Source organism: Bombus huntii, chromosome 4 (genome assembly GCF_024542735.1).
Source record: "Bombus huntii isolate Logan2020A chromosome 4, iyBomHunt1.1, whole genome shotgun sequence".
Taxonomy (NCBI): Eukaryota; Metazoa; Arthropoda; class Insecta; order Hymenoptera; family Apidae; genus Bombus; species Bombus huntii.
This window is the reverse complement of record NC_066241.1, coordinates 5627819-5644891: the sequence shown is the minus strand read 5'-3', so window position 1 is coordinate 5644891 and position 17073 is coordinate 5627819. Positions and strand designations below refer to the sequence as shown.

Sequence of the window (17073 nt, the reverse complement as noted above, 5' to 3'; positions counted from 1 at the left end):
TATTTTGCCTTAAAAATCCAACCCTTTGTTTTGCAGACCCAGAGATAGTACAACCTTGCAACCCGTCACCCTGTGGTCCTAATAGTAGGTGTCAGGACATCAGTGGACAGGCAGTGTGTTCGTGTGCCCCTGGTTACATAGGAAACCCACCAGCTTGTCGACCTGAATGTATAGTTAACAGTGACTGTCCATTGAACGAAGCTTGCGTGAATCTCAAATGTAGAGACCCGTGTCCTGGATCCTGTGGAGTATCAGCTAGGTGTCAGGTCGTCAATCATAATCCTATTTGCAGCTGTCCTTCGATATTCACTGGTGACCCCTTCGTGCGTTGTTTACCTAAACGTAGGTGTCTTTTATGATTATTTAATTTAGAGATAACATCTCATTACGGAGGCAACGGAAATTTAATTTGTGGGTTTTCTGAAAAGCTGAAGAACCAGTACAACCAACCAGCCCGTGTCAGCCATCACCGTGCGGTCCAAACGCAGTTTGTCAAGTGGTTAATAACTCTCCGTCGTGTTCTTGTAAACCAGAATTTATTGGTGTTCCGCCAAACTGCAAGCCAGAGTGTATCAGTAATAGCGAATGCGGTAGTCACTTGGCGTGTATCGAGCGTAAATGCAGAGACCCTTGCGCCGGTTCTTGTGGTTCGAACGCGGAATGTCACGTTGTGAATCATGTTCCATCGTGCATTTGCTCGAAGGACTTCACGGGAGATCCGTTCGTTCAGTGCATTGCCAGACAACGTAAGTGTCCTGATCGATGTTTCATAAAATAGGACATTTATTGGTACCTTATTGACCTGACTTTGTTACGATTGGCAACTTTGACAAATTAGTGTAGTAGCGTAGAATTTCTCTTGAAGAAAAGAACATTCTTTTTGCTAGAAATACTGAAGTTTAAATGCTCAAAAATCAGATAATTCGAGTTTCCAAAAAAAACGTACATTATCTTGTAGAACATTTTACTGAATATTTCTTGAAAACCTGAAGAAAATAGAAATGTCAATAATATACCCCATCGTTAAAGTGTCAATAATAAGAAATAATCAAGTTACTCATCGACTTAACAATCCAATTAAATTCGTCCTTAACTTCTTTTAGCGGATACAACAGTCGTACCTAGACCCTGCCAACCCTCTCCGTGCGGAGCAAACGCCATTTGTCGCGAACAGAATGATCTTAGTTCCTGTACCTGTTTGCCCGAGTACATCGGCAATCCTTACGAAGGATGTCGACCAGAATGCACTAGATCATCGGACTGTCCCTCTCATTTAGCTTGTATCAGATCCAAATGTCAAAATCCTTGCCCTGGTTCTTGTGGCTCCAATACCAACTGTCAAGTAGTGAACAATCTACCTGTGTGCACTTGTATCCCGCAATACACTGGCGATCCATACGTGAATTGCATATACAAAGCTCCCACAAGTGAGTAATTAACACGAATAATTGAAGAGTACAGAGGAAAAGACACGATATGTTATATTTTTCACTTTTTACAAAGGAGAATATTTTCTAATTTAATACGCTATCAGTTAATTCTATGTTGCAAAAATTGTTCTCTTAATCGATTTTCAAGGCAAACATGTATTTTTCCACTGTTGCCATAATTTTAAAAATATTTCTTGCCAGAGTATCAAAATTCTTGATAGTTGTACTTTCAACTTTTCGTAAGATTTTTCCAATCCTCCAGTTATTTTTAAAAGCATTACATCTTTGAATTATTTTCAATTCTTAAAATACTCCTTTTTAGTCATAAAGAGACATTAAAATAAAAATACCAACAAAAATGTCCCGTCGGGTCTTTCTCCTGTGATCTTCAATTTCACTTCGCTCCTTCTATTCTTGCTTCGAGATACAAGCTCCATGTTATACACTTTACAGTTGACGAAGACGAGCGAGACGTATGCCAACCATCCCCTTGTGGTCCGAATAGCCAGTGCCAGAAAGTAAATGGTCAGGCAGTGTGCTCGTGTCAGCCTCAATATGTAGGAACCCCACCGAACTGTAGACCAGAGTGTGTCGTGAATTCGGAATGTAACTCGAATCTCGCGTGTATTAACCAGAAGTGTAGAGATCCTTGTCCTGGTACTTGTGGCCGTAACGCACAGTGCAAGGTTGTGCACCACAGTCCGATTTGCAGCTGTGGAAGCGGTTTGACGGGAGATCCGTTTGTTTACTGTTTCCCTGTTCCAAGTAAGTTTGAAAGAAATCTTGTTATATAATCTTCGTAAATCAATTATAATTAACAATAACATTTTTCAAATATTTTTCTGGGCTTCATGGTGTACTCTCTGAATCCGTATAAGAAAATTTATGCGATTTCATTATCAATTAAGGAGTGTTTCCTATCAATATCTCGTATTTCAATGATATTTACGCTATAGTGCCAAAACCGGAAGAGCCGTACCCTAAGGATCCCTGCACTCCATCCCCCTGTGGTTCAAACGCCATGTGCAAGGCCGTTGGAGAAACTCCAGTCTGCACTTGCATAAACAACTACATCGGAGTGCCACCAAATTGTCGACCGCAATGTTCCATCAATTCAGATTGTACAGCAGACAAAGCTTGCATTAGAGAGAAGTGTAGAGATCCCTGTCCAGGATCTTGCGGCGTGAACGCACGCTGTACAGTTGTCAATCATACGCCAGCTTGCACTTGTCCCGAAGGATACACCGGCGATCCTTTCACCAGCTGTTCACCAATTCCTCCGCCAATCAGTAAGAATCCAGATAATCATTCAACATTTGTTTTTCTTTTCTTCTGTTCCCTTATAGGGTTAGTATGTAAGTGCTAGACCGGGAGGAGTACATTGAGCCACTTATTTCAGTCTCAGAAGCCCCAACAGACCCATGCAACCCATCACCGTGTGGACCAAACGCACAATGCAATAATGGCGTGTGCACTTGCTTGCCTGGTTATCTGGGCGACCCATACACCATTTGCCGCCCTGAATGTGTTATCAACACCGACTGTTCCCGAAACGAAGCCTGCCTACTGCACAAATGCAGAAATCCCTGTGTAGGAACCTGTGGGGTAAACGCAGAGTGCACCGTGATCAATCATCTACCTATGTGCAGTTGTCCTAGGAACATGACAGGCAATGCTTTCGTTTCGTGTAATCCTATTCAAGGTTGGTCCCCTGACTCATCTTTCGTTTCATTCTTCCCTGAAATTATTTTCACTTCCACCGTGTATGATACGTAGCCTGTGAATTTTATTTAAACGAATCTGTTTTAATTACGTGCGGTATCACGTTGTATATTTTGTACAATAGTTGTAACGTAAATTCATACCGTTTTCTTATTTATGAAGAACGAAAGAAACGGGACGAATATACGTTAGAACTTAATATAATGTTACTTTTTATACTTTTTTCCTTTGTAATCTGAGAGAAACTCAGATTGCTCAGCAGCAGTTGAAAGACGCTTATTATTAATATTTTGGAATTTATGGTATGACAGAAACCACCGCAGTTGATCTATGCAACCCATCACCCTGCGGTTCGAACAGCCATTGTCGTCCTTCCAACGGTCAAGCTGTCTGCAGCTGCGTTACTGGATTCAAAGGATCGCCACCATTCTGTAGAGCAGAGTGTATCGTTAGCACAGATTGCCCTCGAAACAGAGCTTGCAGTAACCAAAAATGCATCGACCCTTGTCTCGGTGCTTGTGGATTGTCTGCTCAATGTTCCGTGATCAATCATAATCCTGTTTGTAGCTGCTTCGAGCAGTATACCGGAGATCCATTTATTCAATGTGTCCCACAAAGTAAGGCTCATTTATCACTCCAAAGATTTCTCGTCAAAAATATGTCTCTGTTCCGGTTTTTTCTTGAAAATTTGGAATTTTGCAAATTTGAAATCTGAAAAATATTTATCAATTTAATTATTTTACTTCCGGATCCAATGTATCTTACTACTACGAGATTACACGACTTACTAGATATTTTTGTACCGAAGGATGGTCCTGCTAAGATTGGCATTTTCTTTTAGTAAAAGAGCCAGATACCCCGATAAATCCTTGTCAGCCATCGCCTTGTGGTCCAAACGCTCGATGCCAAGTCACCAACAACGCACCCTCGTGTTCTTGTCTTCCTGAATTCGTAGGAGTCCCACCATATTGCAAACCCGAGTGTCTGAGTAATACAGAATGTTCAGCGCAGCAGGCTTGCATCAATCAGAAATGCGCGGATCCTTGCCCTGGCTCCTGTGGCAGGAACACAGAGTGCAGGACGATTAGTCACACCCCTATGTGCACTTGTGCAAGCAATTTCACTGGAAACCCGTTCGTACAATGTACACCCCAACCAAGTAAGATCTTCTCTTCCTTAATCATCCATTTTTAAATACATCTAAGAAAAATTAACGTCACTTCTGTTTTATTCCACTTATAGTCGAAGATAGACCACAGAAACTCAACCCCTGCCAGCCATCTCCCTGTGGTCCGAACGCCATTTGTCGCGAATCGTACGGCACAGCCCGGTGCACCTGTTTACCTGACTTCTATGGTAATCCATACGAAAATTGTAGGCCAGAGTGTATTATCAATGCCGACTGCCCATCTAACCGAGCCTGTATAAGGAATAAGTGTCAAGATCCCTGTCCAGGAACCTGTGGCTTTAACGCTGATTGCCAAGTGGTGAATCACATTCCAATTTGCAGTTGTAGCTCAGGTTACACTGGCGATCCATTTACAGCTTGCAGCATACTTAAACAACCCCGTGAGTTTTCCCAACTGCAGATTTTAAGAAATATTCTCCATTTATGTAGAGTATAATTTGATAACGATATCGTAATATATCAATAACAATAGCTGTGACAAGTCTGACGAATCCCTGCGAACCTTCACCCTGTGGACCAAACAGTAAGTGCGCCAATGTGAATGGCCAAGCCACTTGTTCTTGCCTTCCCGATTTCAAAGGCACACCACCAGGATGTAGGCCAGAGTGTGTTGTTAGCACAGAATGTGCTAGCAACAGAGCTTGTGTGAATCAGAAATGCGTTGACCCTTGTCCTGGAGTTTGTGGGATAAACGCGAGATGCGAGGTTTTCCATCACAGTCCCATTTGTAGCTGCGATCCTCGTCAGACGGGAGATCCGTTTGTAAAGTGTTTCGATGTGACCAGTAAGTGGCTGAGAATAGTACCGTGAGATTATATTTGTTAAATCATGACCGAATTCTTGAATTTACGCTCCGTGTTTTAGCACCAAGTCCACCTGTGCCTGTAAACCCATGCGTTCCATCGCCCTGCGGCCCATTCTCTCAATGTCAAGACATAGGAGGCATTCCATCCTGCTCCTGTTTGCCCAATTACGTTGGCTCAGCCCCCAACTGTCGACCAGAATGTTCAATTAATTCAGACTGTACCAGTGACAAGGCTTGCATCAGAGAAAAGTGTAGAGACCCGTGTCCAGGATCCTGTGGAACGAACGCATACTGCAATGTGATTAATCATACACCTGTTTGCACTTGCCCTACAGATTACACGGGAGATCCCTTCACCAGTTGCCGCCTAACACCCACACGTAAGGATTATTGTTGATTATTCCATGTACAATGGCTCACGAAAGTATCTGTCCACTATGAGTGTTCGAATATTTTCACGAGTAATGTTGTATTTAGTAAGATGAAAGTAGCTGCAGATTTTCGTGTGATGAATAATTAATCGGTTTTATTGCGACAAATATAGCTGTACTCCCAGTCTCACCAGACCCGTGCAATCCATCGCCTTGCGGTCCGAACGCGCTATGTCGAAATGGCGTGTGCAGCTGCATAAGCGAATATCGTGGTGATCCTTATCAAGGTTGTCGACCAGAATGCGTGCAGAATTCCGATTGCACGTTTGATAGAGCTTGCTCCAACAATAAATGCGTGGACCCTTGCACTGGAATCTGTGGACAGAATGCTGAGTGCGTTGTGGTTAACCATATTCCCACTTGTAGTTGCGTTGAGAATCACGAAGGAGATCCATTTACCCTCTGCAGACCTATTAGAAGTGAGTGCAGAACTAATTAGCTCTAAAGAAAAGTTTGAAGAATCTTATTAACCCTCGAATAGTTTTGATCAATTAGAGAGAAAAATTAAAAAGTATCCCATTGAAGAAACTACGAAAATCCCAATAGCTGTTAGTTAATTTTAATAAATCCTGAAAAGAGTGAGAAATGCCATGAACCATTGATTAATAAATGATTTTACGTGTCACATTACAATAGAACGCGTGAAACCCTGCGAACCTTCACCCTGTGGACCCAACAGCGTTTGCCGCGAGTTTGGCGAACAAGCTTCTTGTTCCTGTCTCTCTGGATATTTTGGAACTCCACCCAGCTGTAGACCCGAATGTTTGGTGAACTCTGACTGCGAACAGAGCAGAGCTTGCGTGAACGAACGCTGTCAGAACCCGTGTGAAAACGTGTGCGGTCAAGGCGCGTTGTGTAACGTACGAAACCATAATCCCATTTGCAGTTGCCCCGCACAGTATTCCGGTGATCCATTCGTCAGCTGTTTCCCCATGAGTAAGTAACCCATCAATGTGTATTTGGATCGGTGCTGTCTTTAAAATCCTCCACAGAAACACTACTACCTCCAATTACCTGTTGTTTAATTATTTCCCTTTAAATGATCGATTATTCAGTTATTCTTCTTCGCACTCTACTTTTACCAGTTATTACTGTTACCAATTATCGATCTTATTATAAAGTCCTTTTCCAAAACAAAACCAATCAATTTCTAAAATAAAGAATAAATCCTAAGATTGTATACTACAATAAATCCCATACAGCACCGATTTCTATATGAAAAGTTTCCACCTATAAGATCCATCAAAGCGATTGTTAACCGAGGACAAATTTTTATCAACGAACAGAACCGCAGTACGAAGAACCCAGCCAGGACCCATGCAAACCCTCGCCATGTGGACCAAACTCCCAATGCACAGTATCACCAGACAATAAAGCCTCCTGCGCCTGTATGCCTGAATTTGTAGGCTCTCCTCCCAATTGTAGGCCAGAATGTCTCGTGAACAGCGAATGTCCCAGCAATCAAGCTTGCGTTAGACAGAAGTGTACCGATCCCTGTACAGGACTCTGCGGCACTGACGCTCTCTGCCAAGTTACCCTGCATTACATCCGTTGCGTGTGTCCCGAGGGATACACTGGAAATCCATTCGCTATTTGTTCCGTGGCCAGCAGTAAGCAATAATCCCGTGAATAAAAAATAATCGAATCGAGCAACTTTATCGAGCAATCAAGAATGAGAGACGAAATCTCGCGACTTTTCATTCAAGATATCTTAAATTATGTTCCTTTAACGAATACTTATTACTTTATTATTCATCGTTTTTAATGATTTTATTGGATTTTACTTAGTTTGTATATAGTGTATATAGAGATTGTACGATGTAGAAAGAATTGCATGTTGACTATACACAGGTATTATTAGTCCTGTATCAAGATCTCGAAGCTTTGTCCATACACGTTCTTCATTCTCTCTTATTCTTTCCACGATCTTTGTTTAAATCATTTGCCATGTCTATCCGCGTTCTTGTACAGTTCTATGTTCTTGTAAAATAACTCTCTTTCACGATCACGCAAATTCTTTCTTGTAAAGTACTAACTGACGTATTACTTTAAATGGTTTATTAATTTCTTTGTGTCCAAATTTTATTACAGCGCCTGTAGAACCACCGACACCTTCGAGACCGTGCAATCCTTCACCGTGTGGAACTAACGCGTATTGTCGCGAGAGACACAATACTGCGTATTGCGAGTGTCTGCCAGATTTCAGGGGAAATCCGTATGAAGGCTGTCAACCAGAGTGTTTGGTGAACACTGACTGCCCGAAATCCCAAGCTTGTATTCGAACCAAGTGTCAAGATCCTTGTCCCGGTACTTGTGGCGTTGGAGCCATTTGTACTGTGTCCAATCATATTCCAATTTGTTCCTGTCCTTTACCTACTATCGGAGACGCGTTCACCATCTGCCATGCTGTTCCTCAAGGTATTTTATTCTTACACGCATATCCTACGTTTTTTTTTTTTTTTGAGCTTAACAATTTTTTTAGTAGCGATTATTATTTAGGATGTATTAACAATTCGTTGATAGCGTAGATAGTGTAAAGTTGCGAGAACACAATACTACTGAACAATTAAACAAATAAAACAGCTTGGACTTTATTGAGACGTGAGAGATAGTAGAATAATGTAGATACTTTATCGAAGCTCACTACGCAAGCTTTTCGTTCTTCGTCCGAATCGTTGTGAATACATAAAATTATTTTGCTTACAGTACCAAAGGACAGAGATCCTTGCTCACCATCTCCATGTGGACCTAACACAATCTGCCAAAAGATCGGCGACTCGGCAGTCTGCAAGTGTTTGCCCGGTCTTCAAGGAGTTCCTTCGAGTGTCACAGGCTGTCATCCAGAGTGTGTGATCAGCTCTGATTGTCCAGGAGACAAGGCTTGCATCAGCAACAAATGCATAAATCCTTGCACGCAAAACGTGTGTGGTATCAAGGCTACGTGTCAAGCTATCAATCACAGTCCCCTCTGCAGTTGTACATCTCCGTTGATCGGCAATCCATTCGAAGAATGTTACACCAAAATTGGTAATTTCGAGATTCTCAAACCGTCTTGTTCTATTTTAATTACTTGCCAATTTTTATTGATTTAATAGTAATAGGAAAGAATAATAGAGATAATGTAATAATAAAACGAGTTAATCGTTTACGAAAATAATTTTCGAATCGATTGAACGAAGATTGATTTATTTGTTTCAGAAACCGATCCTTGTAATCCATCTCCGTGCGGCTATAACGGCGAATGTCAAGTTAGAAACGGCGTTGGAGTGTGCATTTATCCGGAATGTGTCATTAATTCCGACTGTCCACGAGACAAGGCTTGTTTCGCCCAGAAATGCAGAGACCCTTGCATCGGTGCTTGTGGTATTAATTCACTGTGTCAGACGGTCAACCACAAGCCTGTCTGCTCCTGTCCGTATGGATTTACTGGCAACGCTCGCATACAGTGCACCGTTCTAACAGTCGAAGGTGATTTTTTCAAATATTATCAACAGATTACAAAAAAGATCTTAAGATTATTAATGAAAAGAAAAAGGAGGAAATTATAACATTTACCTTCAATGTACTTTCGCAGAACCAACTGCAGAGTGCACTCAGAACTCCGAATGTCCGAACGACAAGACTTGTTACAATCAAAAATGCGTCGATCCTTGCACACTGGATTCCTGTGGCTTCAACAGTCGTTGTCACGTACAAATGCATCGAGCTGTCTGCGTCTGCAACGAAGGCTTCACTGGCAATCCTCAACAATACTGCGGCGAAAGTACGTTCTCCAAATATCTTTTCACGCGAGTCGATTTTCTCTCTATATTTTTATACGTACTACACATTCCGTAAGAAAACGTAATATAGAATGGTACGAAATGATATTTCTAGTATAATATACCTGCTATATTTTTGCAGTTGGTTGTCGCGGTGACAGCGACTGTCCGTTGACTCAATCTTGCATCAACAACGAGTGCATAGACGCTTGCTCTGTGACACAGTGCGGTGTGAATGCATTCTGCAGATCCGATGGATACCATAGACCAAGATGCTACTGTTCTGATGGATACTTAGGAAATCCGTACCAAACATGCGAGAGACCAGAGTGCGTTAGTGACAACGACTGTCCATCGTCTTTAGCCTGTCGCGATTCAAAATGTGTAAATCCTTGCGATTGTCCGCCATCAGCGCAATGTTTCGTGATTAATCATCGTCCTATTTGTCGATGCCCTCCGGGTTACGTGGGTAATCCATATACCTCGTGTCTAATGGGTAATTAGAATGTCTCTATTCCTATTTTTCTTAACTCTTTTATGGCCGTGTTTAATTCTATTTGGAATGGATCAATAAACGAAAAATTTGTCGGTTTGCTGTAGAACCGATCGAACCACAGCCACAGTGTCAAGTAGATGGAGACTGTCCCAGCAAACTGGGCTGTTTCAATGGCGTTTGTAAAGATCCGTGTGTCGAAACCAAACCTTGCATCGCTGGGGCGAAGTGTACCGTCGTAGACACTTTACCAATGAGAACCATGGTCTGCGAATGTTTGCAAAACTTTGCTGGAGACGCGACCGTCGCTTGTATTCCCGGTAAGTGTCAAATAATCTTTTGATCGCGTAATAAAATGACGAAGAATTTAGAATGAACGATTTAGAGAACAATCGCTCTTCGTCAAAAAAAAGTACGTATTTTCGACATTTCGTAAAAAATAACACGGCTTGAATTTGATTTATGATTACTATCTGTGAAGCAGTTGCGTATTAATGTGTAATTAATCTAATTTTGTTCTTTGTCTCCAGTGGACAAGAAGATCGAAGCCATTTGTAAATCCGACACTCAATGCTCTTCAAACATGGCCTGTCTGAACGAAAGATGTATCAATCCGTGCATTATCAATCCATGTGCTTCAAATGCAGAGTGCTCTGTCCAAAATCATTATCGACAGTGTCATTGCTCGCGTGGCACCGCAGGCGACCCATTCGTAAATTGTTATAGAGGTAATTAGTTGAAACTAACATAAAATAGAAGATGAACAATGAGTATTGGCTTTTAAGGAGGACTGACTGAAACAAACGTTTTAATTTTATTCTAGACACTGACTCGTTCCCGGAGTGTACAACGAACGCAGATTGCGCAACCAACGAGGCTTGCATTAGCCAGCTATGTCAGAGCCCATGTGTCAGCACGCAATGTGGTTTGAACGCGGAATGTATCACTGTCAATCATCATCCGACCTGTCGCTGCCAGCAGAACTACGCGGGAGATCCTCAAGTGCAATGTTTCAAACGTAAGTTTGTTACAAGACGTTTCGTTCTCCAGAGTTAAAACTTAATATACAAAGAAATGTTTGATGTCAAATTTATTTTTGTTAGTTTTGCGTCCCTCTATCTCGAATTCTCTTATATATTTCAACATGAGACATCTGTTTCAAATTTTCCAGTACATCTTCAAAAGCAAAAACGTGCTGGTCCAATTTGCATCACGCTTTATACTTCAAAGTTTTGAGCTTTGCAATTTTACGCTCCAATATTTTTTAAACTATATCTTTGAACTAACTTTAAAAGATAATGGAAAAATTTTCTTTCTTTCTAGCGGAGTGTAAGTCAGATAGCGATTGTCCTTACGACAAGACCTGTCTGCGCGAAAATTGTGTCACCCCTTGCCTGGTCGAAGATATCGCGTGCGGTCGTGGCGCAGAATGTATCGCGGTCTCTCACAGGGCGCAATGCGTCTGTCCACGAGGTACCCAAGGCGACCCAAGAATCGCCTGCATTTCCACAGTGTGCCATTACAACGAGGATTGCGCAGATCACGAAGCCTGCGACAGGCTGAACAGAGTCTGTCGACCAGTTTGCGAGGACGATACTTGCGCGGATACTGCGAAATGCGTCGCGAGAGATCATCAGCCTAAGTGCACTTGTCCTCTGGGAACTACTGGAAATCCATACGTTGAGTGCAGTGGTAAGTTGAGTTTTCTTTCACGTTGTTAACATTGTTTTAATTAAACCTTGACATTGGTGCAGTTAACGTACAGCATACTATAGAGCATCTTCGGTGAAGAATCGAAACTAAAAATAATTCTCTTGTTCTCCAAGGTGTGCCAATTGAAGCAGAGTGCCAAGAAGACAGCGAATGTCCAGCATATTACGCATGCATCAACTCAAAATGCCAAGATCCTTGCTTATCCTCTAACATGTGCTCTGGTGAACAAGAATGCAAAGTACTGAACACGGTGCCTCTTCGTACGATGATCTGCACTTGCCCTGCAAACACTATCACCGACGTAAATGGACTGTGCAAGGAAATCGGTAAACATTACTTCAAACAATCATTATATTATATTCTTTGGTCAATAATCTTATACTATTAATAGTTTTACATATATCATTTGAAAGTACATCATTTTGTTACAATATGAATTTTATTTTCAACATTAGGAGTCCTGCAGTGCCACCAAGATCAGGACTGCAACGATTCTGACAAGTGTGTGGGTGGAACTTGCATCGAGGCATGTCTGACCACTCAGTGTGGAGTGAATGCCCAATGTGTGGCAACTGGAATCTGTCATTGCGCGCCTGGATTTACTGGCAACCCTTACATCGAGTGCGGTAGACGTAAGTTTTCAATATTTTTATAATATCCAATATAGTAGCTAAATAATAAATAAATATAATAATTCACAGTTCAACATTATATTGTACATTCGTATGCTGAAAATTGTTCATTTTTCCATTCCAGTTCCAATACCACTGCCACCAGTTCGTCCAGAATGCTACGCTAACAGCGAGTGCTCCGACGACAAACGGTGCATAAATTCTCTCTGCGTGAATCCTTGCGTTGTCAAGGACCCATGCGGCAAAAATGCACTATGTCACGCGAACAATCACAATCCAGTCTGTAGATGTCCTGCCAACTACATTGGTGATCCAAGAAGCAACTGTGTTCCACGTAAGTGTTGCACTTGAGAAAATTAATATGCCTATACGAATAACAAAATCGATATATCACCCTGTTCGCAAATGATTTACGATGTATATTTATTTATTTTATAGCGGAAATTGTGGCCGAATGTACTTCCAACAGCGATTGCGCGGGTAACGCTGCCTGTGTAAACAACTTGTGCATCAATCCTTGCAATTGCGGTCCGAACGCCAAGTGCAACGTCGTAGATCATTATCCATCCTGTGTCTGTCCGCCTGGTTATTCTGGAAATCCTCAACTAGGTTGCTTCAAATGTAAGTTAACAAATTCTGAAAAAAAATTCAATCTAATTAAGCTTCTCAATTTCACAAAATTCCATAAAATTTATAGGAAAATAATCCAATTAATTGAGCTTCGCAACTTTACAAAATCTTTTTTTTCTTCAGTGGACTGTGAATCGGACAGTGAATGCAACAGCGCAGCAACGTGCTACAATGGTCAATGCGTGAATCCTTGCATCCTGGAGAACAAGTGTGCGATAAACGCAGAATGTTACGGCCAAAACCATCGAGCCATTTGTCGTTGCGGTCCAGGTTATCTAGGCAATCCGGAAGTGCATTGTGAAAGAGTGGAGTGCAGCGCTGACCACGATTGTCCTCGAAATTTAGCCTGCGACAGCGGACGCTGCGTTAATCCTTGTCTAGAAGATTCACCATGTGCTCAAAACGCAATCTGCTACGTTCAGGACCACGTGGCCACCTGCCGTTGTCCAGAGAATATTCCTGCTGGAAATCCATATTCCTATTGTACACATCATCCCACGACAACATTCGACGAACCAGAATGTAGAATCGATATTGATTGCGCTGACAAATTGGTGTGCATTAAAAATAAGTGTATCGACCCCTGTCCAGTGATCAAACCATGTCTGCAGAATGCACGTTGCAACGTTTTGGACACTGTGCCCGTGAGAACCATGACGTGCACGTGTCCCGAAGGTTGGACCACTGACGTTGACGGCGTTTGTAGACCAAGTAAGTAACTCCAAGGTTAAAATCACAGACTTTCTTGGTTTAACTTTGCATTTTTCTACAAATATTTTATTTTCCAGTTCAAATAGCAATAATCGGCACTTGCACGACGAACGACGAGTGCAGCGACACAGAGTCCTGCATCAACAGACAATGTAGGAACCCTTGCAACTGCGGTACCAACGCTGCGTGCACCGTACGAAACCACAAACCGATCTGCTCTTGCGAAGAAGGCTACCAAGGCAACCCGGATATCGCTTGCTATTCCGTAGAGTGCACGCGCGACAGCGAATGTGCTCTAGACAAGAGTTGCGTGAACAACAACTGCGTGAATCCTTGCCTAATCTCCGATAATTGTGGAGTGAACGCAGAATGCTTCCCCAACAACCATAAAGCCGACTGTCGATGCCGTAACGGTTATCATGGAAATCCTTTGGATCGATGCAGAGTAATCGGTTGCTACAGCAATGGCGACTGTCCTGGAGACCATTCCTGTATCAATATGCAGTGCATCAATCCTTGCGTTCATAGCAATCCTTGCTCGTCTAGAGCCGAATGCAGAGTCTTTAATCATCTACCCATTTGTCGTTGCCCACCTCATCACACAGGCAATCCTTACATCGCTTGTAAACCGGAAGAAAGACCAGAGTGTAAAGAGGACAGTGATTGTCCTAATTTGTTGGCCTGCTTTGATAATAAATGCCAGAATCCTTGCACTGTCGTGCAACCCTGCAGCGATCCATCAGAATGCAAAGTCCTTCCGACGTCCCCGGTTCGAACGATGGTCTGTGTGTGTCCTAGTGGATACGTGAGCAGCGGCAGCGGAACTTGTAGACCCACGAAACCGATTTTGGAGATTGAATGTACTAACGATAGCGACTGTCCTTCAGAAAAGTCCTGTGTTAACGCGGTGTGCAAGAATCCTTGTGCCTGCGGCCCCAATGCGAAGTGTAGCGTTGCAAATCACAAACCAATTTGCTCTTGTGTTCTGGGATACGATGGAAATCCTGACTTGGCTTGCACTAAAGGTAAGACTGTGCTTCTGTTATTAACCATTTTTCTCGGAGGCGAAAGATGTCGATTTTGGAAAGATTAAGCTGTAAAGACAGAAAGCTGTTCTATTATCATATACATATAGACTGCGGATGTTTATGTAAAATCAGATTTTTATGAATGAAACCTAAATATTGGAACCTAAGTAGAGCTTTATCTTATAAAAATTTGATAAAAGTTTAACTTTTTAAGACAAATTTGTCTGAAAATCAATGTAATTTAATTTTCAGTCGCCGGATGCCGCACAGATGGTGACTGCAGCGGATCACACGCGTGTGTCCAGCACAACTGTGTCCCAGTCTGTTCTCCATTAATTACCACCTGCGGAAAAGACGCTCAGTGCAATGGTATCAACCACAAAGCTATCTGCGAGTGTCCACCAGGATATGGAGGCAATCCTAGAGTTTCCTGTGTCCTTCTTGGTTGCAAGAGTAACTCTGATTGTCCCACGAACAAAGCTTGCATTAACGAGCGCTGCGAGAATCCTTGTGGGATAAATCCTTGCACCGGGAACATGGATTGCAACGTCTATAACCATGTAGTCGAGTGTGCTTGTCCTCCCGGTTACATCGGAGATACTAAAGTGGGATGTACTAAACGTAAGAGTGATTCGATTTTTATAATACTATAGGTATTACCTTTTTGTTATTTTTTCTTATCGTTGTTTTTTAATACTCAGTGACAGAGAAATGTAAGGCGGATAACGAATGTCCATCTCAGACCGCCTGCTTCAATGGCGAGTGCATCAATCCTTGCGTGAAGATCGAACCTTGTGGAATAAACGCGGATTGTAAAGTACTCGACACGTCTCCTGTAAGAACTATGATCTGTGAATGCATTCCCGGATATAGAGGAAACGCAGTCGTCCGCTGTGACAAAAGTAATTTCTTGCTTTGCAAAAATGATCGAACAATTTATAAAATAGTTTTTAAACGAATCTGCTTTATCTTACAGCCAACGTATGTCCAGTAGCAAAGGGTCAAATTGTCGATGAGTATGGCAATTGTGTATGTCCACCTGGATCAGCTAAGGATGAAACAGAAGTTTGTATACCGTGTAGGAAACAATCTGGAATGATCATCAATGATGAAGGATACTGTGTGTGTGCTTTGGAAAACGGTATGATCATCGATGAATATGGTCGCTGCGTGTGTCCGATTCATCATGGATACAGACTGGACGCGAATGGATATTGCAAATTGGGTATGAAAAGAATGTTATATAATAAATATTATTTTGATAAGTGTTCCTGCTTACCTAAATTTTGTTTAATTAATGAAACGTATTTGTAGTTGACATAATCGAGTGCAAACACGACGATGACTGTGCTGATAACAGATTCTGCGATAAAACCAGCCAAACATGTGAAGATCCTTGTTCAACTCAATTATGTGGTCTTTATGCACTGTGTAATGCAACTCGTCATCAAGCTATTTGCATATGCATCAATGGGTATATTGGAAATGCTTATACTCAATGCTGTAAGCAATTGTTCTTACAAGAGACTCCTATTGTTGTCATATTTGTTATTCAAATTATTAATAAGATCTTCCCTTGTTAGATGACAAGAACCGATGGCGAACCGATTTCCCCAGACCAGAGATGGTTGTTAGCTGTTTGTCGGATGGAGTGCAAGTCGAAATACATCTTCACGATCAGGAATTCGATGGTGTTCTATATGTCAAAGGTCACAGCAAAGATGAGCAGTGCAGGAGGGTTGTCTCCATTCCAGCAGAAACTATGCACAAAACCGAGATATTCAAGGTGGCGTTTGGAAATTGCGGACTGATACACGTAAACGTAAGTTATTCTTATATAAATTTATTAATTGTATTACCAGTATATATATTATTTTTATTATATTCTTTGTTTCAAAATGTTATATGTACAAAATGATTATTTTCAGGGACAAGCAAGTTTCGTACTGGTCATACAAAAGCATCCGAAATTGATGACATACAAGACTCAAGCATACCATATCAAATGCATATACCAAACTGGAGAACAAAACGTTACCCTGGGTTTCAATGTCTCCATGTTAACTACAGCTGGCACCATTGCTAACACTGGTCCTCCGCCAGTCTGTCTGATGAAGATCGTTACTCAAAGCGGAAATGAAATAAACTCTGCTGAAATTGGAGATAATTTGATGTTGCAAGTCGAAGTTCAGCCTTCCAGTAAGTATATGGCTTATAATTAAAGAAAAGAAATCGTGAACCTTATATTTCTTATAATTATATAATAATTTTATCATTTTAGCTATTTATGGTGGATTTGCCCGAAATTGTGTGGCCAAAACGATGGAAGATAATTTGGAGAACGAGTACATTGTAACAGATGAGAATGGCTGCGCGACGGATCCGACAATATTCGGAGAATGGGAACAGGATCCTGAAACTCAGACGTTAATGGCCAGCTTCAATGCTTTTAAATTCCCAAGCAGTGACAATATTCGATTCCAGTGCAATATCCGTGTGTGCTTTGGACGTTGTCAACCCGTGAGTAT

At 41.8% G+C, this 17073-nt stretch overlaps 1 protein-coding gene and 1 long non-coding RNA gene across 2 annotated transcripts in view; one reads left to right on the top strand and one right to left on the bottom strand.

The window, feature by feature from the left end:
* The window catches only part of LOC126864543 (uncharacterized), a 118252-nt gene that overhangs the window by 100044 nt on the left and 1135 nt on the right, over window positions 1-17073 (top strand). The window contains 36 exon segments of the mRNA XM_050616001.1: window positions 37-342; window positions 429-746; window positions 1104-1427; window positions 1884-2195; window positions 2387-2719; window positions 2830-3132; window positions 3464-3769; window positions 3994-4311; window positions 4395-4721; window positions 4814-5125; window positions 5206-5526; window positions 5691-5996; window positions 6214-6513; window positions 6864-7187; window positions 7669-7995; window positions 8284-8604; window positions 8776-9045; window positions 9152-9340; window positions 9481-9834; window positions 9939-10151; window positions 10362-10559; window positions 10655-10849; window positions 11155-11523; window positions 11658-11870; window positions 12000-12176; window positions 12301-12510; window positions 12615-12797; window positions 12930-13517; window positions 13595-14542; window positions 14798-15166; window positions 15247-15447; window positions 15522-15770; window positions 15860-16048; window positions 16129-16367; window positions 16474-16744; window positions 16827-17065. Coding sequence (XP_050471958.1) covers window positions 37-342; window positions 429-746; window positions 1104-1427; window positions 1884-2195; window positions 2387-2719; window positions 2830-3132; window positions 3464-3769; window positions 3994-4311; window positions 4395-4721; window positions 4814-5125; window positions 5206-5526; window positions 5691-5996; window positions 6214-6513; window positions 6864-7187; window positions 7669-7995; window positions 8284-8604; window positions 8776-9045; window positions 9152-9340; window positions 9481-9834; window positions 9939-10151; window positions 10362-10559; window positions 10655-10849; window positions 11155-11523; window positions 11658-11870; window positions 12000-12176; window positions 12301-12510; window positions 12615-12797; window positions 12930-13517; window positions 13595-14542; window positions 14798-15166; window positions 15247-15447; window positions 15522-15770; window positions 15860-16048; window positions 16129-16367; window positions 16474-16744; window positions 16827-17065 — 10922 coding nt within the window.
* Window positions 3441-4051, bottom strand: LOC126864549 (uncharacterized). The gene is made up of 3 exons (XR_007689219.1): window positions 3941-4051; window positions 3655-3863; window positions 3441-3581 (listed from the first exon to the last, which is right to left on the bottom strand). It is a non-coding gene; the product is annotated as an uncharacterized LOC126864549 (long non-coding RNA).